Genomic DNA, 24250 nt, shown 5'->3' with positions numbered 1-24250 from the left:
TGTGTGTGTGTGTGTAAATACCCTGTCAATAGCAGCTCTTGTTGTTTAGGTGGAGGTGCCAGATTTTTCCCCCCACATATCGGCCAGCTCTGTACAAACAAACAAACAATAAATAAATAAATAATCATTCTGAACCAAGCTAGGACTCATCATTTTTCACATCAACATATTTTCTCATGAACTTGTCTTAAAAGTTAGAGCAGAAAACTGTACCACAGAGATTCACACTCTGATAAAGCGTCTGCCAATCTGATTTGTCCTCACATAGACAAACAAAGAGCCATGATGAAGAGCGTAACAGCTGTGTGTCCGTGTGTGTTGCTAATCTCCCACTGATCGCACAACCGATCTAAGCCACAAAGCTTTTGAAAAGCCTTTAACTGTCTACACCTGCTCTTAAAGCTCACACACTACCAGTGGCTCATGGTTACATTCCTGTTTGTTTCCTCTTCTCATTGCTGGGCTGAGAGCCTGTTACTTATTACTTCCATTTACATGCAAATAGCCTCATCTGATCAACTTACAACTGTTCTTTCATATAGACGCCTTTGAGATTTGAAGCAAGCAATTTTAATATAAATCCAAATAAAACGTCAGCTGATGGGTCAGACTTTGTCTAAGGTGTTTTCAGGTTAAGCCTCTTATGAGGATCTCGGATTTCCTGCGACTGAATATCCCGTACTGCCATGTATAAACCAATTTGCTAAATAATCCTGTCATTCACAGTGCCAATGAGCTCCTTACCCTGTGTGTGTGCTGCCGGCTTTGCTGTGCTTTGCCAGCGTTGACCAGCCTTTCCCAGAGTTTAGGAGGGACGCTGGAGATGTGGCAGGAGCAGGTGATGGCTGACGAGTGAAGAGGAGCAAGATAGGGAGTGGGCATAGAGGGCCATCCGGGGGTCTGGAGGTCAATTACAACCAGTTCTTCTTCTAGTAACACCACTAAAGCAGATGGCTCATCAAACTCTATAAGAAGAAAAGATCACACAGGGGATAAAGGATTGATACTCGTGAAAACGTTACGTTACATACACCATCTTTAACACAGGTCAGATTCTGACCTCTCTCTTGCTCCACACTGTGGACGGTGAAGAAATCAATCACTCGAGATGTGAAGTCAAGGGTGACGTGATCTTTGTCCTGTTGGATCGTTAGACAGTGCCGGTCACCATAACTGGCTCTGGGCATCCCTCCACTGTATAAAAGCACTGGAGAACTACAGAGAAACACAGATTAGCTACTTTTCTACCTCACAATTTTCTGTCTGGTTTCTATTTTCACTCTGCATCACTGCATTCTTTTACAATAACTTGCAAACAAAAAGTTAACTTCTCTCTTTATTATGTTTTAATAGTATTTTTCTCACCACAGATAATAGTTACATGCGGTAAATTATACCTTTTAGATTTACAAAACTAGGAAAATAATCAGCAATTGCATAAATATAGGGATGCAAAAGAAAAGACCAATAAAATGAAAATGAATCTGAGAAAACAGTCATAAGTGAAAATTCGCCAGTGCTGATTCCTAATGACCTGTTTGATAGAAGGACTCAAACATACTTTAACAGGAAGGTTGCAAAACGAGGTTTAACACTCACCCTGCTTGTGTTGTCCTCCACAGGATTTTACTGATGGCTTTACAGGGAAATGGACCTGTGATAGACAATCACAAAAGAAAGAAGACTATTAAAAGCTACCAGAGATCCTTTTTAGTCCAAGAGAGGGCAAATGAAAGGGGCCGTCTGTTAGACAGCACTCAGGGTACTCCACGGGAATATTAAATAATTTACAGCCAACACAGACAGAAACCGTGTACGCACTAGTAGTGGTCTGTTCTTAACATAGTATCAAATCTTAAGCAGCAAAACCATTACAGAATCCACCACAACTCGAGGAAGCTGTAACACTTTCCAGGAAGGGTTCTTCCGAGTTCATAACTGTAATAGAAGTACGGGTTCAGCATTCACACCCAAAGTAATTTAGTAAAAAAAAAAAGGGTAAGCATGAAAAGTCTCTATATGGTTTGTGGCTCTTCATCTATTCTCTACACGTCTGCAGCGTGGTAGAGAGAATTAACTAAGATGCAGAACAGAGTTTTATCACGTTAGAGCTCATTACTGAATAAAAGTTAAATGCTTTAGAAATGTATATGATCATGAAAGAAATGTAAAATGACAGGTAAAAAGATTCTGAAAACAATTTGCATGACTGGGAAAAATGCATTAACACAGCCTCTGTGTGGAGCCACAGCAAGCTCTCAGCTGAAGCACTTATTCTCATCACTGTGGAGTCCACTGTCCGTCACTGGTTCCACTCTGTCCTCCGGACCTGAGAATGTTTCACTCCTACACTTGAAATGCAAATGTGTGGAGTGTGTGACATGTGATGTATGCATGTGTGTATTTCTCACCGTAGGGGATAGTGGAGGACACTGGCTGGTGATTGCAGGTGTTGCCACTGGTAACAGCCCAAACTGAATAGCCTCCATCGTTATGGGAACAGACAAATAAGTTTCCAGAGCGTTCCCATACCAGACTCTCCAGTTGCTGGGGGAAGGGTCATAGACACAAAGACACACGGTCATCACTGCAGGTCATCTAGCTATAACATCACCCTGAAAACTGGGAGCAAGAACAATGAGCACCAACTGTAACAGGTACCTGTTTGCCCAGGAAGAGCTGCTCAGCGTGACGAATGCTCAGATCCCACAGGACCACCAGGCCTCGGCTGTAGCCAATCAGAATCTTCCCTGACTGTTGAGGGTGTTCCTGAAGAGCTTCCACCGGCCCCAGAGATTTCCCACATCTGTAGTCATCTGGCAGACTGGGAAAATGAAAACAAACATTATCCCACATCTGTAGCTTCCTGCTTTACTGTGATCCACAAGGCTGTAAATTACATTTATCTACACATCCTGACGAAGTCAGACATCTGTCTGATGAAACAATTATCCAATGATACGAGAGATACAAGAGGACAGAGTCACCTGGTTCCATGCGAGAGAAATTCTGTGTTTTGGTCACACTGTACAGACACAGTAAACAGCTGAGTTTGAAAAACAAAACAACAACTACATCCTCAGACTGGTTTAGTGTTTGTTATCATCTGAAATTATGGTGTGTGGAGGGAGAGGGTAAATAATGCAGCACACATACGGCGCAACAGAGTTTCAGAAACAGTGCAAGATTATACAAAATGTTGAAGTTACTGCTGCAAATACACAAAGCTGTTCTTTGCACCGAAACACCCCAAAGCACAAGTGCTAAAACATGTATAATCAGCACAGAGCAAAGACCCAAGTTGCTGAAGTTTGAGAACAAGACATTCCTCTGAGCCAGAGCAGGAATGTAGAGCAGGACACACCCTTGAGATGTCAGAGGATTCCCCCAGCGAAGGAAGAAGAAAGGAGACGAAACAGCCAAGACAGAGAGAGAAAATGAAGTGATAAAGAAAGAAAGTACTGCAGCTTTATGGACTTTAATGCATATGAAACACAAGGATCAATGAACAGCAGCGCCAGGTGAAGCGCACGCACACACACACACATATAACTTCTGTCTGCTGTTGTAGGCTTCACTGAGGAAGATCCTCTCCGGAAGCACAGCGGCAGAAACATTCCCAACAAAGCATTCCATTGTCTCTGTCGCCCTGTTCATAAGTATTTTTAGGGAATCCAGCATCCTGCCATAGAGTCCTAGAGATGATCCTGTGTACGCATGTGTGCGTGTGTTTGTGTGTGTTGAAACACTTCCCCAACCGGAATACTGCGTTTTGGCATTTGGTACAAAGCTTTACTGTCTAAAACCTCCCCTCCTTTGCGCACAAACACACTCACACACACACGCACACGCCTGCCTTATCAGCGCCCTCGTTAGGCTTCAGTTCTGCTTACTTCCCTCGACAAGCCTGGTTAATGAGGGGTTTGGCCAAGCAGTCACACAGTCACAGCAGAATGAAAAAGAAACAACAGTAGCACTGATACACAGCCAGTGTGGCAGCACAGCAAAGCTCAAGCACGAACCACAAAGCAGTCTGTGGTATGTAGGGAGGCAAAAAAATCACGTTTGTTTTCTGTCAGTTATCCTACAAAATTCTGCATTTCCTTTCTTCTATGATAACAATTGAATTCCTTTACGTCCGTGATGATCTGTGTTTGTACTCCACTCTCACTGTGTTTTGTTCTAGTTCACTGCTGAGCTCTCACATCACTGCTTGCCACAGTGAGGCTCCACCATCATTAAGGGGGAGGGGGTAAAAACACCTTACAAATAACAGCCCTGAAGTAACATAGCCATCTATCAAGTGTCTGTATATCTAGTTAACACTGCTTTGTTAGCAAGTTCCTTTGCAGCCTTTACAACTGATATCATGGTGCAACCCCTAGTCTGAAACAAGGCGTTTTTAACTTTTCTTTAAGGCCACCCTTCCTCTAAACCTTTCTAATTCTAATGGTTGGCTGCTATTAGCATAAAGAAGGTTTTCATCAGCAGGTGGTTGGAGCTACTGTGCTCACGGCCACAGCCTGAGAGGACCAATATTAACGTTATTCCCCTCACTATGATATCTTAGACAAAAGAGAGAAAAAAAACACAAAAATGAGGCTCAACTTTGGCCATATTTAATACCACTGTAATAATATTTATATGGCAGAAAATGAAGAATTAAAGCTGAAAAACCCTCACACATAATTAAAGAAGGTTTTCTAATCTGCACTGGTTTAAAACAAACAAACAAACAAAAAATCCATTATGTGACATTACCTTTGTTCAAATGAACTCTACACACTTGAGGCGAGAGAAAACACACAGAAACTTCCTATGTGAAAACAAAAGCGCTGAAGGGAAAAAACACAAGTACATTTTTAATAAGCTTCACAGAACATGTCTGTCAAAAACTGTGCAAGTGAGTTACCGGAACAAAGCCAAAATTAGGTAATAGGCTGCTTTGTTAGGTCAACTTTACTGTCACGACTGATTTGATCATTTTATTCTGCAAGTAAAAGCAGCACCTACAACACCCACCGAAAAGCAGCCATATCTTAATTTTTAGTGCTCCTCACTCACACTACGGTGTGTAATTATTTTTGACTTGTCGTTTTTTTTGTTTTTTTTAAAAAAAAAGATAAATAAATTAATATATAAAACATCTGACAGCGTTTAATGGAGCCTGAACCCAGTGAACCTGACCTGCCTGCTGATGCTAGGGTCAGTGGGGATATTTGTATTTGCACGCATGTGTGTGAGCTGCTCAGCTGGAGCTGTGAGTGGAGGAAGCTGAAGTGTTTACAGGAACGCTCACTGTGATTGAGGACGGAGAAGAGTGGAGAACAAGGATGGTGAAGAAAAGTCAATAAAAGATTTAAGCATGTGAATCTATTTACAAGGATAATTTGATATTCTCCAATAAAATATCTGCAATATAAAAAAATATAACCCTTCCACATGTGTTGACAGTTAGACAATATGGCTATGTATTCCATTCCAATATCAGCTTAGCTGCTGTATCCACCAGATCCTGTAGTTTAACAGTGTAAGTTAACGAAAAAGACACAGATTTATTGCTCGATCTGTACTTGGGTTGTCTCTTTGTTCATGTTTTTTTGTATTAATTCCTTCTTTTGTGTAACAATCTCACCTGTGTGTGATCTGATCCTGGAGCAGTGTCTGGTTATCTTTCAGCGAGAGGCTGGGCACCTCAAGGAAGTAGACGCCTCCTCCCTCTGTTCCAACGCAGAGGAGGTCACATGACTTCAGCAAGAGGAGGACAGTCACCCGAGTGGCACTGAGAGAAAGGAAATTAGGAAAACTTTATGATACTCAAAATTCTAACAGGCACAACCAACAACAAGTTGGGGTGTGAAAGAAGGTGAGACATGATTACAGACTTTCAAAAGTTCCCAATTTTCATTCAGGTTTCTGTAAAGAGGACTCTTGTGTACCTGCAGCTCTCGATGCCAGGTCTGCCGGGCAGACTGTAGGTGTTCACTTCCTGTAGAGAAACCACGCCCTCTTTCTTAACCCCACCGACCTCTCTCAGGGGTCCGGCCACCAGCTCCCACAGGTGGATTGTGTTGTCATCCAACAGTGACAGCAGACGACCCTTGGGAGAAAAGAATTAATATATGATGTGTGCCATGACTCACTGCTGAAACCTTAACTTAATTTTTAATGTTTTGGAGGGGTTTTTTGGGGTTTTAACATTTTTAAACATTCAGGAGAAAATTGACCTCACCTGTCCAGGCAGGAAGTGGATTTGTGTGACAGCAGTGGTGTCATTGTGCAGACCTGTGAACTCCACACCAGGCGCCCCATAGCTGCAGGTATCCCGTTAAAGAAATGCACAACTTGGCATTCAGACATTTAGACTGTGCAACGGCAAGAGCGGTGGGCTAAAGTTAAGATGTCACGAGCAGCAGGCATACTTACTGTCTAGAGCTACAGACATGTGATAAAAGGAGGGGAAAAAAACAAAGACTGGAAGGAAGGAATCTCTGTTCTTCTGTATAATTTGTGTCCACTACTCCCTTTAAAGAGAAGATTCACTGCAAATCAATAAATGTTTGGAACAATGGTCCTTCAACCCTCCAGAGACGTGCACTGAGGCTGTTCTGGCTGCACACCTTACCAAGACACTTTATATGTTTTGATTAAAGTTTCCACATTAATCAAAACTGAATGACAAAAACCTCTTTGTCATTCCACGCTTGGCTTTTTCCATGTATAATGTTTTTCTTTTAGACCAGGAGAGTCAAACATATTGCCAGAGGGTCCCGGCTGCTCCCTGGTCTTTCAAAAATATGGTCATTTCAAACAGAGGAGGATAAAATTTGAACCTTTAACTGCAATTTCACCAGTCTTACAATCATCTTGCTGACAAAGACATAACCCATGGCGTGTCATTGCATAAAAGACAAATTGCCATCATTTTATTTTTCGTGTTCAAACTCACAGAAAATCAGAAAAGTACATTTTTTTCAGTATCCTGAGATATCACATTATAGAGAAGATGCCTCTGGCCACAGCTGGTGCAGCAAGAAGACATAATATAATTTCTGCAGGCAACAAACTTACATGAATTATTAGACAGTGAGTGGTCTCAGCAGAGAGACGGGCAAAAGCACATTTTATTTTTTAAGTCAATGGCTAGTTATACACACGAAGAACACTCCTAAAACAAAGCTTGAGAGGTTTAAAAACATAAACCTGGATATATCTGCCTCTCTGTCACATGCCGTGTTTTCCATTTAATGCAGTTACCAACAATCCCTTCCCAAATTAACATTCCTGTTTAAAATACCATTCTTTTACTCCTTCCCATTTCCCTGCACATCAGTATAACACTGTGCACCAAGCGTGGCGCCAACTCTGCCAGGGCAAGCAATTAGACTCCCATCATGGTTTAAAAATATGCATGACTGGTACGGAACACCAGTGCTGTTAAAAGCAGATAACCAAACTGGATATTTTTAGTTTTTCAGAAAGGTCACGAGATAGAGGGGACCATAACATAGCCGTCCGTGTCCTCCTGTCTGTTTAGATGCATATGTTCTGTAGCAAAATTCAGCGTCCTCAGATACTACAAGACAACGTGAATACACAAAACAAACACGGCGCCAAAAAAAGATGCACGTACACACCAGCAGGCAGAGGGGAGTACCTTAAAGTATCTCACTTTACTTTTAAAAAACAAAAAAACCCCAAACAAACTGTATTTTAAAAGCATAAAAACAAAAACACAAAGAAACCAAACAAACAAAACTAGTGAGTAAGAGGACAGAGTGCTATAATTCTGAGCTGTAAACTAGACGCACACAGTTTAGGTGTAATAGAGGGGAGGAATTAGAACACTATAACAAAGCTCATAGCAATTATCAAAACCAGATGACGCAGATGCCTGAAACCACCACTGTGTACATATATGTATGTCTGAGCGTGTGTGTAATCAGCGGCAATCTCCGCAGTCACCCCTTTGTTAGCCCAGGAAATGAAGCCGAGCTGATAAAATAAAGATTACTCTCAAGATCTGTGACGATAACTGCACTAAATAGGGCTAAATTGTGAGTTAGCGCGCATACACACACCCCCCTCACTAGAAGCTGCACACATATACACACACACACGCGCGCGTGCTTGGAAGCAATATCGACACACTTCAGCACACTGCTTACATAAGCCTGTAGGAATGTGGATTAAAAATGCAGAAAAATAAGAGGAAATCTGGGGAGTGCATGTTTGTATTCTACTGTGTGCACAGCGGGTTTTCTACATTCCTGTTTTATCTGAGGAAAAAGAAAAGATCAATATTATAATTACATTAATTTATACGTTTTTTCCCCTCACTTCCTATTCCCAGGACTCCAAATCCCCATAGTCAGGAATTTGTTAAGAAAGTCACAGATATTCAATCATCATTCTCTCTGCTTTACTGCTCTACTGTCAGACGAGGGGGTGCAAAAAACAAACAAAAAAAAAATCCTCCTACAGCTTTCATAACTGTAAGTTCCATCCTCTGGTTTATGGAAGCCGTCTTCTTCCATCAGGAAGAACTTAAATCCCTCTTTTTCATTCCCTCACGACGCCGATCCCCTGCAGGCCAAGCTGGGTGTTATACTGGCATTCCTGAGTGCTGTCACTTCCTGTCCCTGTGTTTTATACACGGCAGTAACAAGTCTCAGACAGCTGGAGGTGGAGGTGTGAGGAGGGCTTTTATTTGTGGGTCATGAACTGCCAGTGCAGATTTTTGTTTTTTTTTTAAAGCCAAAGCTGTGAGTCAATTTGTGCGAGGCACAACAGCATGTGTGCTAAAATATTAAAAGGACTGAATTGCTGCATTACAACATCTGTGTTAAAAGCAGATTCAATGAGCAGAGTAGGCATCACGATCTGAAGAGGAGCAATAATGGCAAAAAGGTACAGAACCGTATTACTGCCAACGGGGAGAGGAAAAGAAATAATAACTTGAAATTTAAAGTTAGCTCTCCCAATCAGGAAGGTCTATGAAGATATGTCATCTCCTTGTCATCTGGAAGCAGGTAACAAGGAGGTGGCTGACAGTATTCGCTGCCCAACAGTTTGACATGAACACACTCATCCTGGTCTTTGTTCACGTTCACTGGTAGCTCTCTGATGCTTTTGGGTGTGCATGCGTCTGCTCAATCTGTTTTCCTTCGTGAAGCTTCCGGATTGAATTTTGTGTTAGCTCTGTCAATCTTACCAACTTAAACTTTTGAGATACCCAAATTTTAAGTTATGGATGGCATTTTGTTCCCCTCCAGCAGCAGAAATAAGCTTCCACAGAAAGGTAAGAGTTAAATTACCGAGAGACAAATTAAAAAGTGCTCTGTTGTAACTTAAAGGTAAAAGTGAAAAAGCCGACAGGAGAATAAGTGAACGGAGAAAAATCACAGCTGTGTGGGAAAGATGAGAAGGACTGAAAAAACAGACGGACAGCAGCGGTTTGTGCATATATTCCAGCTATGTCATGGTGACCACAGCTCATTCATCACAAATCTCGCCGCTCCCACACATTTAGGTTGGCTACGCAAAAATGAGTGCAAAGAAAGCTGTCAGCACATTGAGGGGAAAAAAAAAAAGAAGACCACTAATGAATATTTAGGAATCTGTCAGAGACTTGACTTTTGGCTGGTCTGTAGCAGCTCAGACAGAAACCAGCCCACCACCACATAACCAGGAATGAAAACGTTTATCAATCAGGAGCTGTTAGAAAAATTAATAAGTAAAAATGTGTACACACACACACACACACACTTCCTGCTCCTTGTGTGTCAGCAGACAGCTGGTAGAGGGATTCCCAGGGATGACGTTACCCTGTTGCATTGACCTCATTAAAAGTTTATGTGCATGTCTGAATTAAGCTCCTTCCCCCAAGAGGTCTGCTCATTGGCCAATAATACAAGCCCCCAAAAGCTGTGGGGTCATAATAAGTGAGTAAATGTGTCACCCTTCCTGCCTCTACAACTATGTGCCTGTGCTCACAGCTTTGTCATCTTCATTCCAGTAAACTCTGATTAATGACGAAACTTAAAATAAACATTAAGAAGTTTTACCATAAGAGTCTACAGGCATGGTGGCACCTCTGAGTACTAGCCAAAAGCTAACAGGCTCACAATTTCTGATGTCTAGCAGGTATAATGTTCACCATGATCATGGTCTTCGTTTAGCCTGTTAACATGCAAATGTTTGTCAAGAAGCACAAACCACAAGTGTGACTAAGGCTGATGGGAATGTCATTAGATTATTATTCAGGGCTGGACCATTAAAATGTTGAGAAATCGCACTAAAAAAAACACAAAGCACTGAGGGTAAAAGCAAAAAAACAGGTGAGCTGAAAAGAAAATATTAAAAACCTACATATATTATTGATTTCAATAAAAGGTTCTTTAAAATGTGTTTGAATTCAATTTCCCAATCAACTCTAGTCCTGCTCCCTTCAGAAGCATCAGGTAATTTGATATCCAATACCTTCATTTCCAGCAAGACAAAAGATAAAGCAATGTCAACAGGAATAAAGTGATCAGAGGGGAACTGATTAAACATTTATAGGAATAATGCACACACACACACACACACACACACACACACACACACACACACACACACACACACACACACACACACACACACACACACACACACACACACACACACACACACACACACACACACACACACACACACACACACACACACACACACACACACACACACACACACACACACTGAAGGCTCACTAGATATCCCTGGAGCTGCAGTGTTGATCCTCAAATGGTTTTGTATTCTGGGAAGTTCAAATGTGCTCAACAGATCAAAGACATGGCAATCTACCCATTATACACACATTTTATTTTTATATCTATGACTTGATATTGATGCTGATACACAAATAAGTAGGATTGTAATAAAATATGTAAGGATTTATCCTCTGGGGACCAGGAACATGTGCTGTAAAAGGTCATTTGGAAAGTGCTTCCTTTATCATGTACAGAATACCCTTCTGAGGCTCAGCTCTTTACCTCATGAAAGCTCTTTTTTGAACTGAGCAGCATCAGAAGTTGGTGAGGGTGGTCTCTGCTTATGGAGGTACCCTTGTGTGTGTGTGTGTGTGTGTGTGTGTGTGTGTGTGTGTGTGTGTGTGTATATATATATATATATATATATATATATATTTTACTGAGGTGTCAAAGCTTGTCATTAAGAGTACAGGGGGAGGACATCAAACGGCATCTTTATGGAGGAAAGAGTTAAACTATGTGCCTACCAAATGCAGGATAAGGTAAAGAGGAACGCCTGCAAAGTCTCAGGGCGCCTCACCAGATAAGGCAGAAGTTTCATTGACAGTTCGAACACACACAAGGCTCTAACAGCAAAAACTAAAAGGCAGTCAGACTTTAATACTCGTAAACAGAATGAAATGCTGACTAAAAGCAGAAACTTAAAGTCCTCCTCCATCCAGTCTGGAAAAAGAGTATAAACAGACACTCCAGCTGTGTAAAACCACTCCTAAACAGCATGCCAAGGGTTTAGAGAAAATTTTAAAGAAAAAAAGAACGACACCTGTTGAATGACAGACTGGTTGAACTGATCTATATGTTCTGTTTGTAGCATGCAAAGGTTTGCTTCACTGCTCACCAGAGGACAGAAAAGCACACAATGGAGGCCTACAGTAACTTATAATCACTGAATCACTGTCTCGTCCTCACACACACACGCGCGCGCGCGCACGCACGCACGCACAATTGCCCGCTGATGCAGAGAGAGTGCGTTAGCAAGGATAAAGCGATTTCACGGTCTGAATACAGACAAACAGAAGGCATTGTCTTCCATGTGGACACACAGGCAGCAGCAAACACACACCCACACCCACCCACCAACAGTGACAGAAGATATGTTCTTACTTCCTGCCTGACCCCATCACTACACCTAAAGATGAAGTACAAATTAATCACACACAGAAAGAGAATGAAGGCCCTAAAAAGGTTTAAAATATATATTCCTAAAAGGTTCAGACTTTCAGGGAAGTTGAACTGATGAAAGACATCATTTATGTGCATTTTCTAACTCCTTCACCTCCCTACATGCATAGCAACACATGCACAAACTCTTCAGACGTCTGGCAAAAAGTCTACAACAAGACAAGCCAAACAACTCCACCCACCCACTAGAGAAACAATCTTGTCTCATTTGCATCCTTTCCCTCTGCTAGTACCTCTCCACCTCCCACACTCCCCTTTCTGTGCAGCCCCCTCAGTGCACGTTCTGTCACATCGAGGCAGTCAAACCTGAAGGAGTGGATGTACATGTACATTGGAGAATCACTACAAAACAGTACACGGTTTATTTTAACACTGCAAACATTAATGGTCCCAAGAAGATCAGCTGAACAAAATAACATCATTAGCAGGAACAAACAGCACAAGTCTAGCAATTCGAGTAGAGTATTTCTACCTAAGCCACGTCTAGCTAGAGAAAACCCTCTACTAAAAGTAACATCAAAGAGAAATAGAAAAGGATGTTATTTATATGTACAACATATTGAGGGGTTTTGTTTTGCAACAATCCCACCACCACCTTTAAAAAGAACACAAGTTTAAGGCAAAAGCCAACAAGATACATTAGCAAAGCTAACGTACAGAAAACCTAAAATAAACTTAACTAAAAATTGTACAATTCCTGATGTTTAGGTGATGCAGGTCACCAGGTTTGCAGTACACTGACTGAAACTTTACACTACTCTGTTGTAAATAACACCTGATTTCGGACATAGTGACTATGGGCATGTTAACGTTATCATTAGTCTTTTTTTTTTTTTTTTTTTGCTGAAATTACAGCCTCAAACCCAGAAGCATAGCTGCCGATTAATTCACAAAAAAAGAAAAAACAAAAAAGAAAAGGAAATTTTAAAAAATTAATAAAAATTGTGCTTTGAGTGTTACTTATGTAAAGATGTAAACATAGCTTTAACAGGTTTATTATCTGCAATGCCAGAGACAGTAACACTGGGAGGTAATGGCTAACAAATACAACTCAAAGTAAAGCTACCAAGTAGCTAATGCTGCCATAATGCTCTCTTTAATTCAGTCACCTTACCCTGCTCATTCAGCAAATCAGACAACTTTGATTTGTCAGTTCAGATAAATGTTTTCTTTTTCATGCCTCAACTCTCTTATTATACAACCCATCCAATCTGCTCTACTTGGTAAGCCCGCACAGTCTTTATCCCCGCAGACAGACTCCTGCAACTTGTTGCCAACTGGGCGAGCAAGTGTGTGCACATTAATTCATGTGTGTGGGTGTAAAAGGGGTGAAGGAGGCAGGCAGGGACTAAAAGCAGAGAATGAGGCGTGAGGAGGGTGAAGGCAGAGAGAGCAGAAGGGGTGGGGTTAAAAGGTCCTGCAATTCTTCAGGAATATCAATGAGGAGCTAGGAATAGTCGGGAAACCAAGTGACACAGAAAGTGAAAAAGAAAAAAAGACAAAAGTATGATAGGAGGAGGGAGAAACTAAAAATATTGTAGAGAGAAAAGTACTTTATAAGACATCCGTATAAGCAAGCGGAGAGTAGGCTGTGTGTGGGTGATTGGGGGAGGAGAAGGTAGGAGGTAAAGGATAGGAGGAGTGTTCCAGATTAAATCAAAGTCTAACTTGATCTCAACTATACCAATGAATACTTGCATTGATTTGTTCAACAAACAAAAATAATGCAGCTTACATAAAATGGTATACCCTCTCTGCAGACTCCCCTGCAACACAGACCACACAGTTGTGCATGAAAACACAAATGCATATAACTTGATCAAAAGCTGGAGACTGATGACGGGGAAATGGCAGGAGAAGCTGAAGCTGTACTACAATTAGAAGGCAAACTGATGGCACCAACAAGCACAAAGGAAATGCACCGTTTTCACCGCCAACTACACAGACGTGAGCACTCGCATTAAACTAAAACAGCTGTCAAAATAAAATCAACTCATCATGAGAAGAAATTAAGAAAACAGGGATTTTTTTTTAAATCCAGTCATACATTTCAGTGCTTGGCGTCAGTGTGACATTGCAACAGCGCATGACTCATGGTGTTAAAGACAGATTTCTCTTGAATTCCTGAAAAAAGAAAAATCAGTGAACAACCCTGTGGTCTAAACTAAGCTGGACTATGGTGACTTCAGTACAGATAAAAATACTGAATAAAGATGCAAATATAAAGTGTCAGATAGGACTGAGGAATCAGAACAACAACAGGCAATTGACCAGCAGGATGCCAGCGAGACAGACGTAGAGCCATCAGCTGGAGCACACTCACAAACACACAGATCAAAGCTCTGCTGCCCGAGTGTGTAAATATTAGCTCGTCCTGGCTGCTGGATGGCCGGTCCTTTTGATTAATGGTCAGAGTGTCTGTGCGACTGAGCACGTACCACATTGTCTAGAAGTAATCAGAGCCCCGACTTGTCATTCTGAAATAAATGTGTTCATCGCAAAGAGGTTCTGTAATACTGTAGGCAGCATTTTCTGACCTTTTTACCCTTAACCGATGCATTTCTTACCACCAAACTCTAATGTCTGATGCGCTTAGCTGCAGACTTTTAAACCCCTCCAGTGTGCAAGTACTTCTCATCCCAGGCAACTGCAATGGTCGTCTTGGAAACCATTTCAAAAGCGCCCTTTATTAAGACTCGACTCAGCAACAAAGCTCTTACTCACCCGATCTGCACACACGCACACACACAATGAGGGAGGGTTAACCCAGGGCAACGCGACATGCATTCCATGACAGGAGACAGACTCCTAAGTCGCCCCACCACCCCCACAGATGATAGGGGAAAAAAAACCAACCAAAAAAAACCCCTCCACACTACATTGTCCCCTTCCCTCTGCTGAGCCCCAGTCTGTGGTCGAAGCAGAAACTCTCAGGGTGTAATATGACCCTGCCTTTATAAACACAGAGAACGAGAGAAGGAGAAAAGGAGAGGGAGCAAGTGAGAAACTTGAACGAGAGGCTGAATGTGAACAAGAGGAGAGGAGGAGACGTGGTGCCAGGACGGAGAGCATGAGTTCAAATGAAACGAGTACCTCAAATTTAGCAGTTTTCTACTCTTCTTTTGTGAATACTCTCTAGTCCTACTACTCAGCACGCTCTCCGCACAGTTCAGGCATCAGCGTCAGAAAGCAGGACTGCACATCTGGCTCTACAGGGCTGTGAATGTGTACTACAGTACAGGTATGCTGGCAACTACTTCTAGGTCAAACCAAAGTCAGTGAGCCTGTCAGATTAACAAGGAATGTGGACACACAGTCACATACACAAACCTGAAACTCATTCTCAGTGCTTGTCTGTCTAGTTTACCCCCAACCTTGAATTCAGAAGTGGAATAAAACTGTGTTGCTTTCTTCAAGTTTACAGTGACATACAACAAATAATAAAGGTTAAAACAAACAAGTAGTAGGCTTTGAGAGATTAAAGGGAAATTCCAATGAATTTCCCACTAAAGTGGCTGTTGTGGCTCAACGTGTCATGCAGATCCCTGTAGTGTCTACAGAGATTTGGGGAAATGAAGAGTTTCTGGGGAAACCCATAAGATGACCTTAACACCAGTGTATTCATTAGTAAACAGCAGTTAGTTTCACTCATAATTCTCAGAAGAAACCAGACCTCAGACACGCTGTTAAAATCAAACAGAAAACAAGATGCAGATGACCGGAGGCTGAGACTCAAAGACAACAGGACACTCATGAAAAACAACAAACCTAAGAAAACTGGTGCTGCTGCTCTCACATTGTTCTTATTGATACCAAATGTGGTGGATCTACAGATAGGAACACCACCAGATGGAAATCTACAAATAATTAACCTGCCACTTTGTTAAAAAATACCAGCTGGACATGGTGTTTCACCTCCACAAAAAAAAAAAAAAAAAAAAAAGCTCCTGCTCAGCTTCTCACGGTCTAAATAAAAGCATTTACCTACACTATTAAAACACCACGCTCAAATTCAGCGAGCTCTTAAGAACCACCCATTCTTTCACAAATGTTTGTAAAGCCAGACTGCATGACTTGGGTGACTGAATTTATACACCTGTGGCAATGAAACTGAAAACACCTGAATTCAAAGACTGAGGTGTGGCCCAATACTTTTGTCCTTATAGTGTATGGTTTGGCTCTTTTTTTCTCTTGCTTGAATGGAAAGCAGTGATTAGCCAGCGGGTTGGCCAAGTTTTCTGTGACCCCTCTTTTCTAAGAATCACAGCTGCCACATTACTGTAACTCCATCAGGTTAATATAAAAACCCTTAATCAGTGAAAATCATTAGCTGCAGCTCTTTGTGACAAACATTCTTCCAAGGAAAAAAAAAAACATCTCACTGTTATCAAGTGTTTAGTTTTATTACATTTAGGAGAACTCTCAGATTTGGGCACCATAAAACTTTTTTTAAACAACTTACAACTTTAGCTCAGGGGTCTGCAATTAATTCGCCCAAGGGGCCACATGAGAAACTGGGATGTTGTAGAGGACTGCACCAAAAAAGCTGAGCTCAATATTAACTTTATCTCTTTATTAGCTTATTGGTCCAGCCCTCCAAAACAGTGTCTCGTGTAACTACCTGGGAAAGTTAACCAGCTTTAGGTGGTCCTGAGCCACAGGCTGAAGTTCTAATGCAATGTAGGTAAATGTTCTCCAGCAGCTGGAATCTTGTTAAAAGGCAGGGTGATGGCGGGTTAGTTTTGCTAGATACAGACATTTAGCCGTGGAGTGGAGTTATTTTTGCCTCCCCCCACTGTCTGTTTCACACTCCCTTGTCTTCACTGCTGCCGTTTATCTCCATCTCACCATTCCCCCCTCGATCCATCCCTCTCTGCAGTGCAAGTGCCTGGTACCACCAGTCTCTCTCTCTCTCCTCCCATCTGAATGTGAAAGAGTCGATTCTCCAGCATAATGCACACACAGCCAGCAGCCTCCCTTCACACACACATCCATGCAGTTACTATAATCTGTGCAGAAACACCTTTAATGCAAGTTTTAACATATCCCAGCGTTTTGTTTTCAACCTAAGGTCTTACTCTGGTGAAGTTCACCTGTCTGATCGATGAAAGGGAGGAAAGCCCAACTCTGGGCAATCCTGAATACAACACCACAGCAGCAGACTGCTACTCACTCTAGAAGCTGCGGCGTAAATACGGCAGAGTTGAATGCCACAGAGATAACAGACATCAACAACACGTCACGGAGCTGCTGGTGTGGATGAAGCACTAGCCTCAGAGCTGCTGGAATTTCTGACACAACCGACACACTGAGCCAGATTATGGCTTTGTCATAATGCATATCATGAGCCAAACCCGATACAGATTCCCAGCACAGCTTCACTCTGCTCATCCGGCATTACTCAAACAGAGTGAACGTCGCACTGCCACTCCCTGAGTCGGGGGGTTAAGATTCCCCCACTGACCGCACACCAAGAAATGCATTTAAGGTATTCTAAGCCTCTGAGGATGAAATCCTCTTCAACGCCAGCATTTAAATTCTGTTGCAACAAAGATGTTGTTTATCAGTTTTTCTTTTCCAGGCTTTGTGTCATTCTCATACTTCTGGTTGACCATCCTTTTGGCTGTGATGACATTTTTCGCCAGCAACTTACTTGGGGATGCAAGTACATGTGACCGGATGATGCTACTGATGGTAAATAACCCCCCCCCCCCCCCCCCCCCCATTTCAATCATATCTTCTAACCCACTTGTCAGAATGTGTCAGTTAATTAGAAAAATAATTATAGTAAAATTGAGGGTTTCTTCACAACCTCTCTGGTCACAGACTGTGTCACATGGTAGGCTTCTTTCTAGAAACACAGTTGGCGTGGTAAAAATGTGACTAATGTCACAAATTTAAAAAAAAAAACAAAAACATGGAACATGAAAATCTAGAGACACACTGGTCCACCCACCCACCCACCCACACACACACACACCCACACACACACACACACACACACTTCTACCAAACTGATGTTATATAAACAGCTCTTCTGCAAATCCTGACTGATCAGACATTCCTCAACATTAAAAAAAAAAGCCAAAAAGTGGAGCTTGAGAAAGACAGACCATAAGATATAGTTCTATTGAAAAGCAATGAAGAGTATGATCACTGTAGACCTGGTGTAATAACAGCAGCTGAAGGAATGACTAGCTGTCATCCTACAACATGTGCATTTTCACTAAAGAGCATGAAAAAAAAAGACACATCCATGAAACACTTCTGCCACAAACCCACAGCAAAAGCACAACGGTATCTGCACTGCAGCGAGATAAGCATAGCAGCACTTCAAAAGATGGAAACTGACAGCAGTGAAAGAGAAACAGTCTCTGTAATCTTATCTGAGGTACTCCTAGATCTTTTCCTGTCCCCAAAATCTTTATCAGCTTCATGACACAACCTAAAATATGATAAATTATAATCTGTTTGACACAAACACAAGTCAGTCACCTCAGCTTTGTGTTAGCTCACTTGTAGTATGCATGCCTTGACTAATACAGCATGACCACTATGAGACTTGGACTGCAATATGATCTGTTAATCTAGTCTAAGCGATGTATTCATTTAAAAAGTGTGATGCTGTTGTGAGATTTCTTCATTTCTTGCCCTTCTGAGGTTTCTTATTTGAAAATGTCAACCCTTACCAAGCCCCCAAAACAACTTCTGCAGATGCATGAGCTCACTGACAGAAGGATACATTTTGATGGCTCCTGACTTTGTCCCGATGGCCATGAGCTGCAACTTGGGGTCAAAGGCCAAAGCACTGGGCTGATGGGGGAACCCATGCTCCACAGTCTGTGAGAGAAAGCCAGGCAGAGAAAGGGTAGAGAAGACAAACTGATGAGACAGATTTATCAAATGCCACAAGAAATACAACAACAAGTACACTTGCATTTATTTTTCCAGACTTTCCTCCATAAATGCACCCAGTTCTGTCTGAGAGTTTGCGTGTCGTTTTCTGCTCGTCAGACTCGCTGAATATAGTCAGCGAGGCGACTAAAAGGGAGGACTCCCTTAATAAAGTTACAGGAAAGTAGTTTAAAAAGTACTGATGGCAGCAGCATTGCTTTATTGTAATGCGCTGCAGACCTTGTTAAATTGGGTTGAAATAAAATCTCAGCTTTTTTCTCTCCCAGCCCATGTCAGGAGATGGTGAGACAGCTGGAGAAGTGTTTATGTCAACAAAGAAAACGGGAACAGAAACCAGTAGAGAGACACCTAAAACTGGTTTAAAAACAGGTTGTGGAGGTCTTCGAGGTTTCGGCATGGCTAACTGAAAAAACTGAGCCTGGCTGTTTGCTTGAACTCAGACATAACGTAAAACATTAACTCCTCCTGTCTTTAAAGTGCCGGTGCAGTGCGATCTGTCTCTATCACATAAACACACATTACAAAAGTGTGTGTGTGTGTGTGTGTGTGTGTGTGTGTGTGTGTGTGTGTGTATTTGTTACAGCAAAACAAACAGTCCATGGACTTTCATCAGAGATTCAGACAAAGAATCATCATTCGGCTAACATGAACATAAGCTGTTTAAGTGTCTCCCCACCTAAAAACTGTGAGGTCTGTAAGTATTTGAACAAAGACAATTTTTTTGCAGCTTTGGCCTCTTTACAACTCAAAGAAGATATGATTCAAGTGTAGACTTTCAGTTTTATTTTCAAGGCGTTTAACAAAAGTGTTGCATTAACTGTTTATGGATTACAGTCAGTTTTATACACAGTCCCTCATTTTCAGAGAGTCCAAATTAATTGGATGGCCAGGTGAAGCCTGTTCCCTCATTATTCCATAACAAAATATCAGTTAAAAGATCAGTAGTTTATGTCCCATTTGGTATCTGTTTATTGGAATTATGGGTAAGAGATAAATAGAGATGTCAGTGCAAGCGAGGGAGAAAGCTGAAAAAGTCAAATAAACCAATTAGAGAAACAGCAAAAACTTTAGAAGTGACCAAACAATCTGACACATACTTAGAAAAGCCAAAATGCCTCAAAGACCACAGAAGACAACTAAAATGTTTCATGACAGAACTACTTTCAACATCTAACCGAGCAACAAGAACACTCCTTTGGAAGGGAGGTGCATCATCGCCACAGTCTAGTCTGACAGAAACAGCAGGATGAACTGTGACATGTACAGGACCAGAGCCTCTGCTCAGATCTAGCTGAAAACTGACCAGATGGTACTTCACAGTGAAGACAGTTAATGACTCAAAGCAGACTGCAAAAGCATCCCAAGAGTTTGTCAAGGAAAATAAATATCAACTGATCTCATCCCAACAGAGCATGTCATTTTAGTTACTGAAGGAAGAGAGACCCTCGAACAAGCAGGAACTGAAGCTGGGTGCAGCAGAGGCTGAGGAGAGCATCTCATAGTGGGAAACGTAGCATTTCATGATCTCCATGGATTCCTTAAATCCTTCTTTTTTTTCCAATTTATTTCCAGTCTCTAAAAATGGATGACTGTGAATAAATATGGCTGTGAATTCTAAATAGTTAACGCAGCACTTTTGTTGAACCTATTAAAATGACCCTGAAAGTCTGCACTTCAATCACATCCCGGTTGTTTGATTTTAAATCCTCTGTGATGGTGTATGGAAGCAAAACGACAACAGAAAACGATGTCTTTGTCCAACAAATAATGGCCCTAACTGTACTCTCCTACCACAAAGGCATTTATCTAGTGGGAGATTCTCTCAGATGTCTCGTTTGATTAAACATAATACAAAATATATTTGTCAGATATGACTCGGCACTACACCAACTCTCGTTAAATCACTCTCGTCAACACATTTCTGATAGCTTTGTAATGGCAACAATGATGTCAAACTGATTGCTCTGGAGTTTTTGCCCACCTGAGTCACATTCACACAAAAGCTTACTTCCACATAGGATATCATCAGGAATAAGTAACAGAAAAACAAAGAAAAAAAACCAATAACTGATCACACCTCATTTTTGAGAAGTTAACAAGAGCAATTACTTTCAAATTTGTGAGTTGTTTTATTCCATAACTAAATTAAATGAACAAAACAAACACCTGATCATTCTATTACCAAAAGAGATGCTGATTAATTTTCAGTCAGATCCACCAGCTGACCAATCGACTATTTGCTGTGGCTCTAAGGAAAGCCACAATCTAAAACCGTTCAATGGCAAACTCAATGAGGGCCTCGACTGGAATGCAGATACTGAAGCGGGATGGTGTAAGGACAGTTTGTCAAAGCGCTCATGTCACTGTGCTGGCCACAGTGAGCCATCTCATTCATGCTACTCAGACAACTTAGGTTACCCAAGTCTGCAAGGTCATGCAAGTACGACTCTAGGAGCCACGAAAGGCTGATTAATATTTTCCAGGACATGCGCTGGTTCATGTTTTTTTATATTACTTATTCTTTCATTTGCTAAAATGGCTTAAAAGAGGACTCTTTTTACTTCAGAGTGCAAGTCAACTTGAAGTACTTAATTCTGGAGAAATAAATCTACTGTAGTGCTGATTCTTAAGGATCATCAGTCATCATCGTGTTGTTTGCACCACAGTCCTAAACAATCCTGCTGAGAAGGGTTAATGTCATTATCACATCCAGTGTGCAGGACGAACTTGATTCTTTTAACATTTAAAAGGTTCAGACAGCCCGGCTCTCTGGGACACTTTCTTAGACACAGCATGCAGACCGTGCCTTCATCTAACCTGAGTTCAAGGCCACTGCAGTGCTCAGTATGAGCTTAGAAACACCCTGTTAGGCAAGTTACTACAGCTGACACTGGATATGCAGAATTATCAGTACAATCCACAGATCTGGGTGGTGCAAGCTGCTTTTATGTCCCCACCAGCATAGCAACAGTGATCTGGGTGACGAGATTCATCTTATACTGAAAGTGGAACTGAAATGAGCTCTTACATTGACTGTCCAGAGGGGAAACCCACCATCACCACCACTGAATGTTACCACAGGACGCTCAGATTTACTGTACATGAACTGGTTCATATCCATGTGGATGTGATGCCAGCATGAAACCTGACACTCGTGGCTGCACCCAAAGACCCCCAAGAACTGGAACAAGGGGTATGAGGACTCTGCATAACAAAAATCAGCAGAGATTTATAAAAAAAAAACCTGCTCGCAGAGTTCTGGCAGCTTCTACTAAAACCAGACGAGAGGAGTAAAAAGTGCCATCACGCTGAGAGACACTCCTGCTCATTGCATGACAGATGGGTCACACCACACGAAGCATCAAACTGCTGGAAAAGCATGTATTGTAATTTAATCCCGTTAATCTGCATGCTGATAATCCCCAACACCCACACAATCCTCTGTTGCTGGTTAATTACAGCAATATTAGCGCTACAGTTTTCCTTGATTGCTGCTCGGTGCTCACTTTGAGCGAGGTCCTGGTTTGGGTGAGGGGTAATTAACACGCCGTGAAAACAACTCAACAGCCACTAAACACACATCAACAAAGCGCCCTGCAAACACACCACCCGCACTTCACAGCTAATCTGTTTTTCTGCCCGCGAAGTTGGACAGAAAACAGCAAGCGCAAGAGGAGTGGCCGGACTTCAGCTGCAAAGTACTGTCTTTTTTATATATCCATACTTAGAAAATAAGTCTTTTAGTTTACGGGAACCAGGCGAGAGGAGGAATACCATCTCCCTCTCTTTCCTCTTGTCCCGTTACTTTACCTTGTTGAAGGCGAAAAGCTCCTGTTTTATCTTCTCTCTCTGCGGGTCGGTGCCCTGCCGACGAAACCTAAACTTCATCATCCTCAAACCGGTCACGGGGGAGGCAGGACCGAGGGGACAGAGAGGGTAACACGGAGGTATCAACCCGAGCTTCTCGGCGGGACTAGAGGCGGTTCGGCGCAGTCGGAAGATGCTAAGCTAGCTAACGGACTAGCCCATGCAGGCTGAAAGCGGGGGTACAACACTACTGCCTCTGCTGCGGCTCTCCTCCCTCCTGGTGCTGTTTAGGTCCTGGTGGGTTTGACCACAGCAGCCCCCCTCCCTCTTCACAGTTCACACGGATCCCGTTATTGGTAACCAATAGGGACGAGGAAATCTGCGAGCAATTACTCAGCAACGCCTACACAACCAAGGGCTCGCGAGACGGATGCTCGGTTTGTAGCACAGGGTACACCGGCGGTATGTCCCAGCTGCTTGAGTTTGTACACTGCGGCAACTGGGAGTTCCTTTAAACAAAATGGAACGGCCAGAGATTAAATAGCCAATAACGGCTAACTTTTCTCACTCGAAACTGTGGAGAAAATGTAAATATTTTACCTTAACTATTGCAAATTTGTTTTTTTAAGATGTCAAAAACTGGGTTTAAGATAAATAATGGAAGCAGACAGATTCAATCATGTTTGAAGGACTACTTCAAACATGATTATACGTCCTGTTTAGGAAGAAAAACATGAAAAGAATGGTAACTCTGACCATGAATTGAAGGTTATATTTAGCATATATTTTATTTTAATTATATTTTACTAGTTGTTTTCTTTTAGTAGTATTGTATTCACCAATGATTTTCCATACTCTTCCACCTAACTTATTTACATTGCTGTGGATTTGCTAAAAAATAAGAAAGTACTCACACACCACTACTGTTATACTAAAGCTTTAATTTATTATTCACATGCAATAGTTATGTAAAACTGCTATTTGCAAAAAATTAATTGTAAAAATAAAATATTTAAGTTAGTGCAAACTCTTAGTGATGTGGCCTCAAAGCTTATGTGCCAAAAAGACTTTGCACCTTGGCAAAGCAGAGAATAAGAGATGTGTCAGAAAAAGTTCTTTATCCTATCAAACCAAAAGTTTCCATTAATGTCAAAACCAAGATGAGGTTATAAGGGTTTGTTTGTTATACAGCAATAAAGTGGCGCCACCATTACACTAAATTAATGTTGTCCCAAGAACAAAGCAAATCATACTATTCTTCTAAAGAAGGGGCATGAAAACAAGGAGACATTAACCCTTATAGTTATATTGGACAAGATCTTAAACATCTCTGGATGATTATGTAAAACTATAAACATTAAAGATTAAGGCATTCATTCAAGTTTCTCAAAAACTAGAATGTGACTGACATGAATGACATTTTATGTGCCAAATCATTCATTAAGAAAACAGCTGATCAATTAAGAAAAAATAAAATTTTCATGGCCATAATGGAAAAGCACTTTTTCAAAATCATCACAATAAACAAGTTATCA

General features: G+C 41.6%; 1 protein-coding gene across 2 annotated transcripts in view; it reads right to left on the bottom strand.

Annotated features, from left to right (window-relative positions):
- Positions 1–23005, bottom strand: part of llgl1 (LLGL scribble cell polarity complex component 1) — a 34522-nt gene extending 11517 nt beyond the window's left edge. For both annotated transcript variants that reach the window (XM_085156266.1, XM_085156267.1), the window contains exons 1-11: positions 22719–23005; positions 18736–18833; positions 6233–6314; positions 5940–6100; positions 5636–5782; positions 2662–2824; positions 2412–2547; positions 1600–1654; positions 1061–1215; positions 745–965; positions 22–89 (exon numbers count right to left, since the gene is read on the bottom strand). In XM_085156266.1, the coding sequence (XP_085012392.1) occupies positions 22–89; positions 745–965; positions 1061–1215; positions 1600–1654; positions 2412–2547; positions 2662–2824; positions 5636–5782; positions 5940–6100; positions 6233–6314; positions 18736–18833; positions 22719–22799 (1367 nt within the window). In that variant the 5' untranslated portion in view covers positions 22800–23005. The remainder of the gene's footprint in view (positions 1–21; positions 90–744; positions 966–1060; positions 1216–1599; positions 1655–2411; positions 2548–2661; positions 2825–5635; positions 5783–5939; positions 6101–6232; positions 6315–18735; positions 18834–22718) is intronic.
- Between the last annotated feature and the right edge of the window lie 1245 nt (positions 23006–24250).

This window comes from Neolamprologus multifasciatus, chromosome 4, assembly GCF_963576455.1.
Source record: "Neolamprologus multifasciatus chromosome 4, fNeoMul1.2, whole genome shotgun sequence".
Taxonomy (NCBI): Eukaryota; Metazoa; Chordata; class Actinopteri; order Cichliformes; family Cichlidae; genus Neolamprologus; species Neolamprologus multifasciatus.
This window is presented reverse-complemented; position numbering and strand designations above follow the sequence as displayed.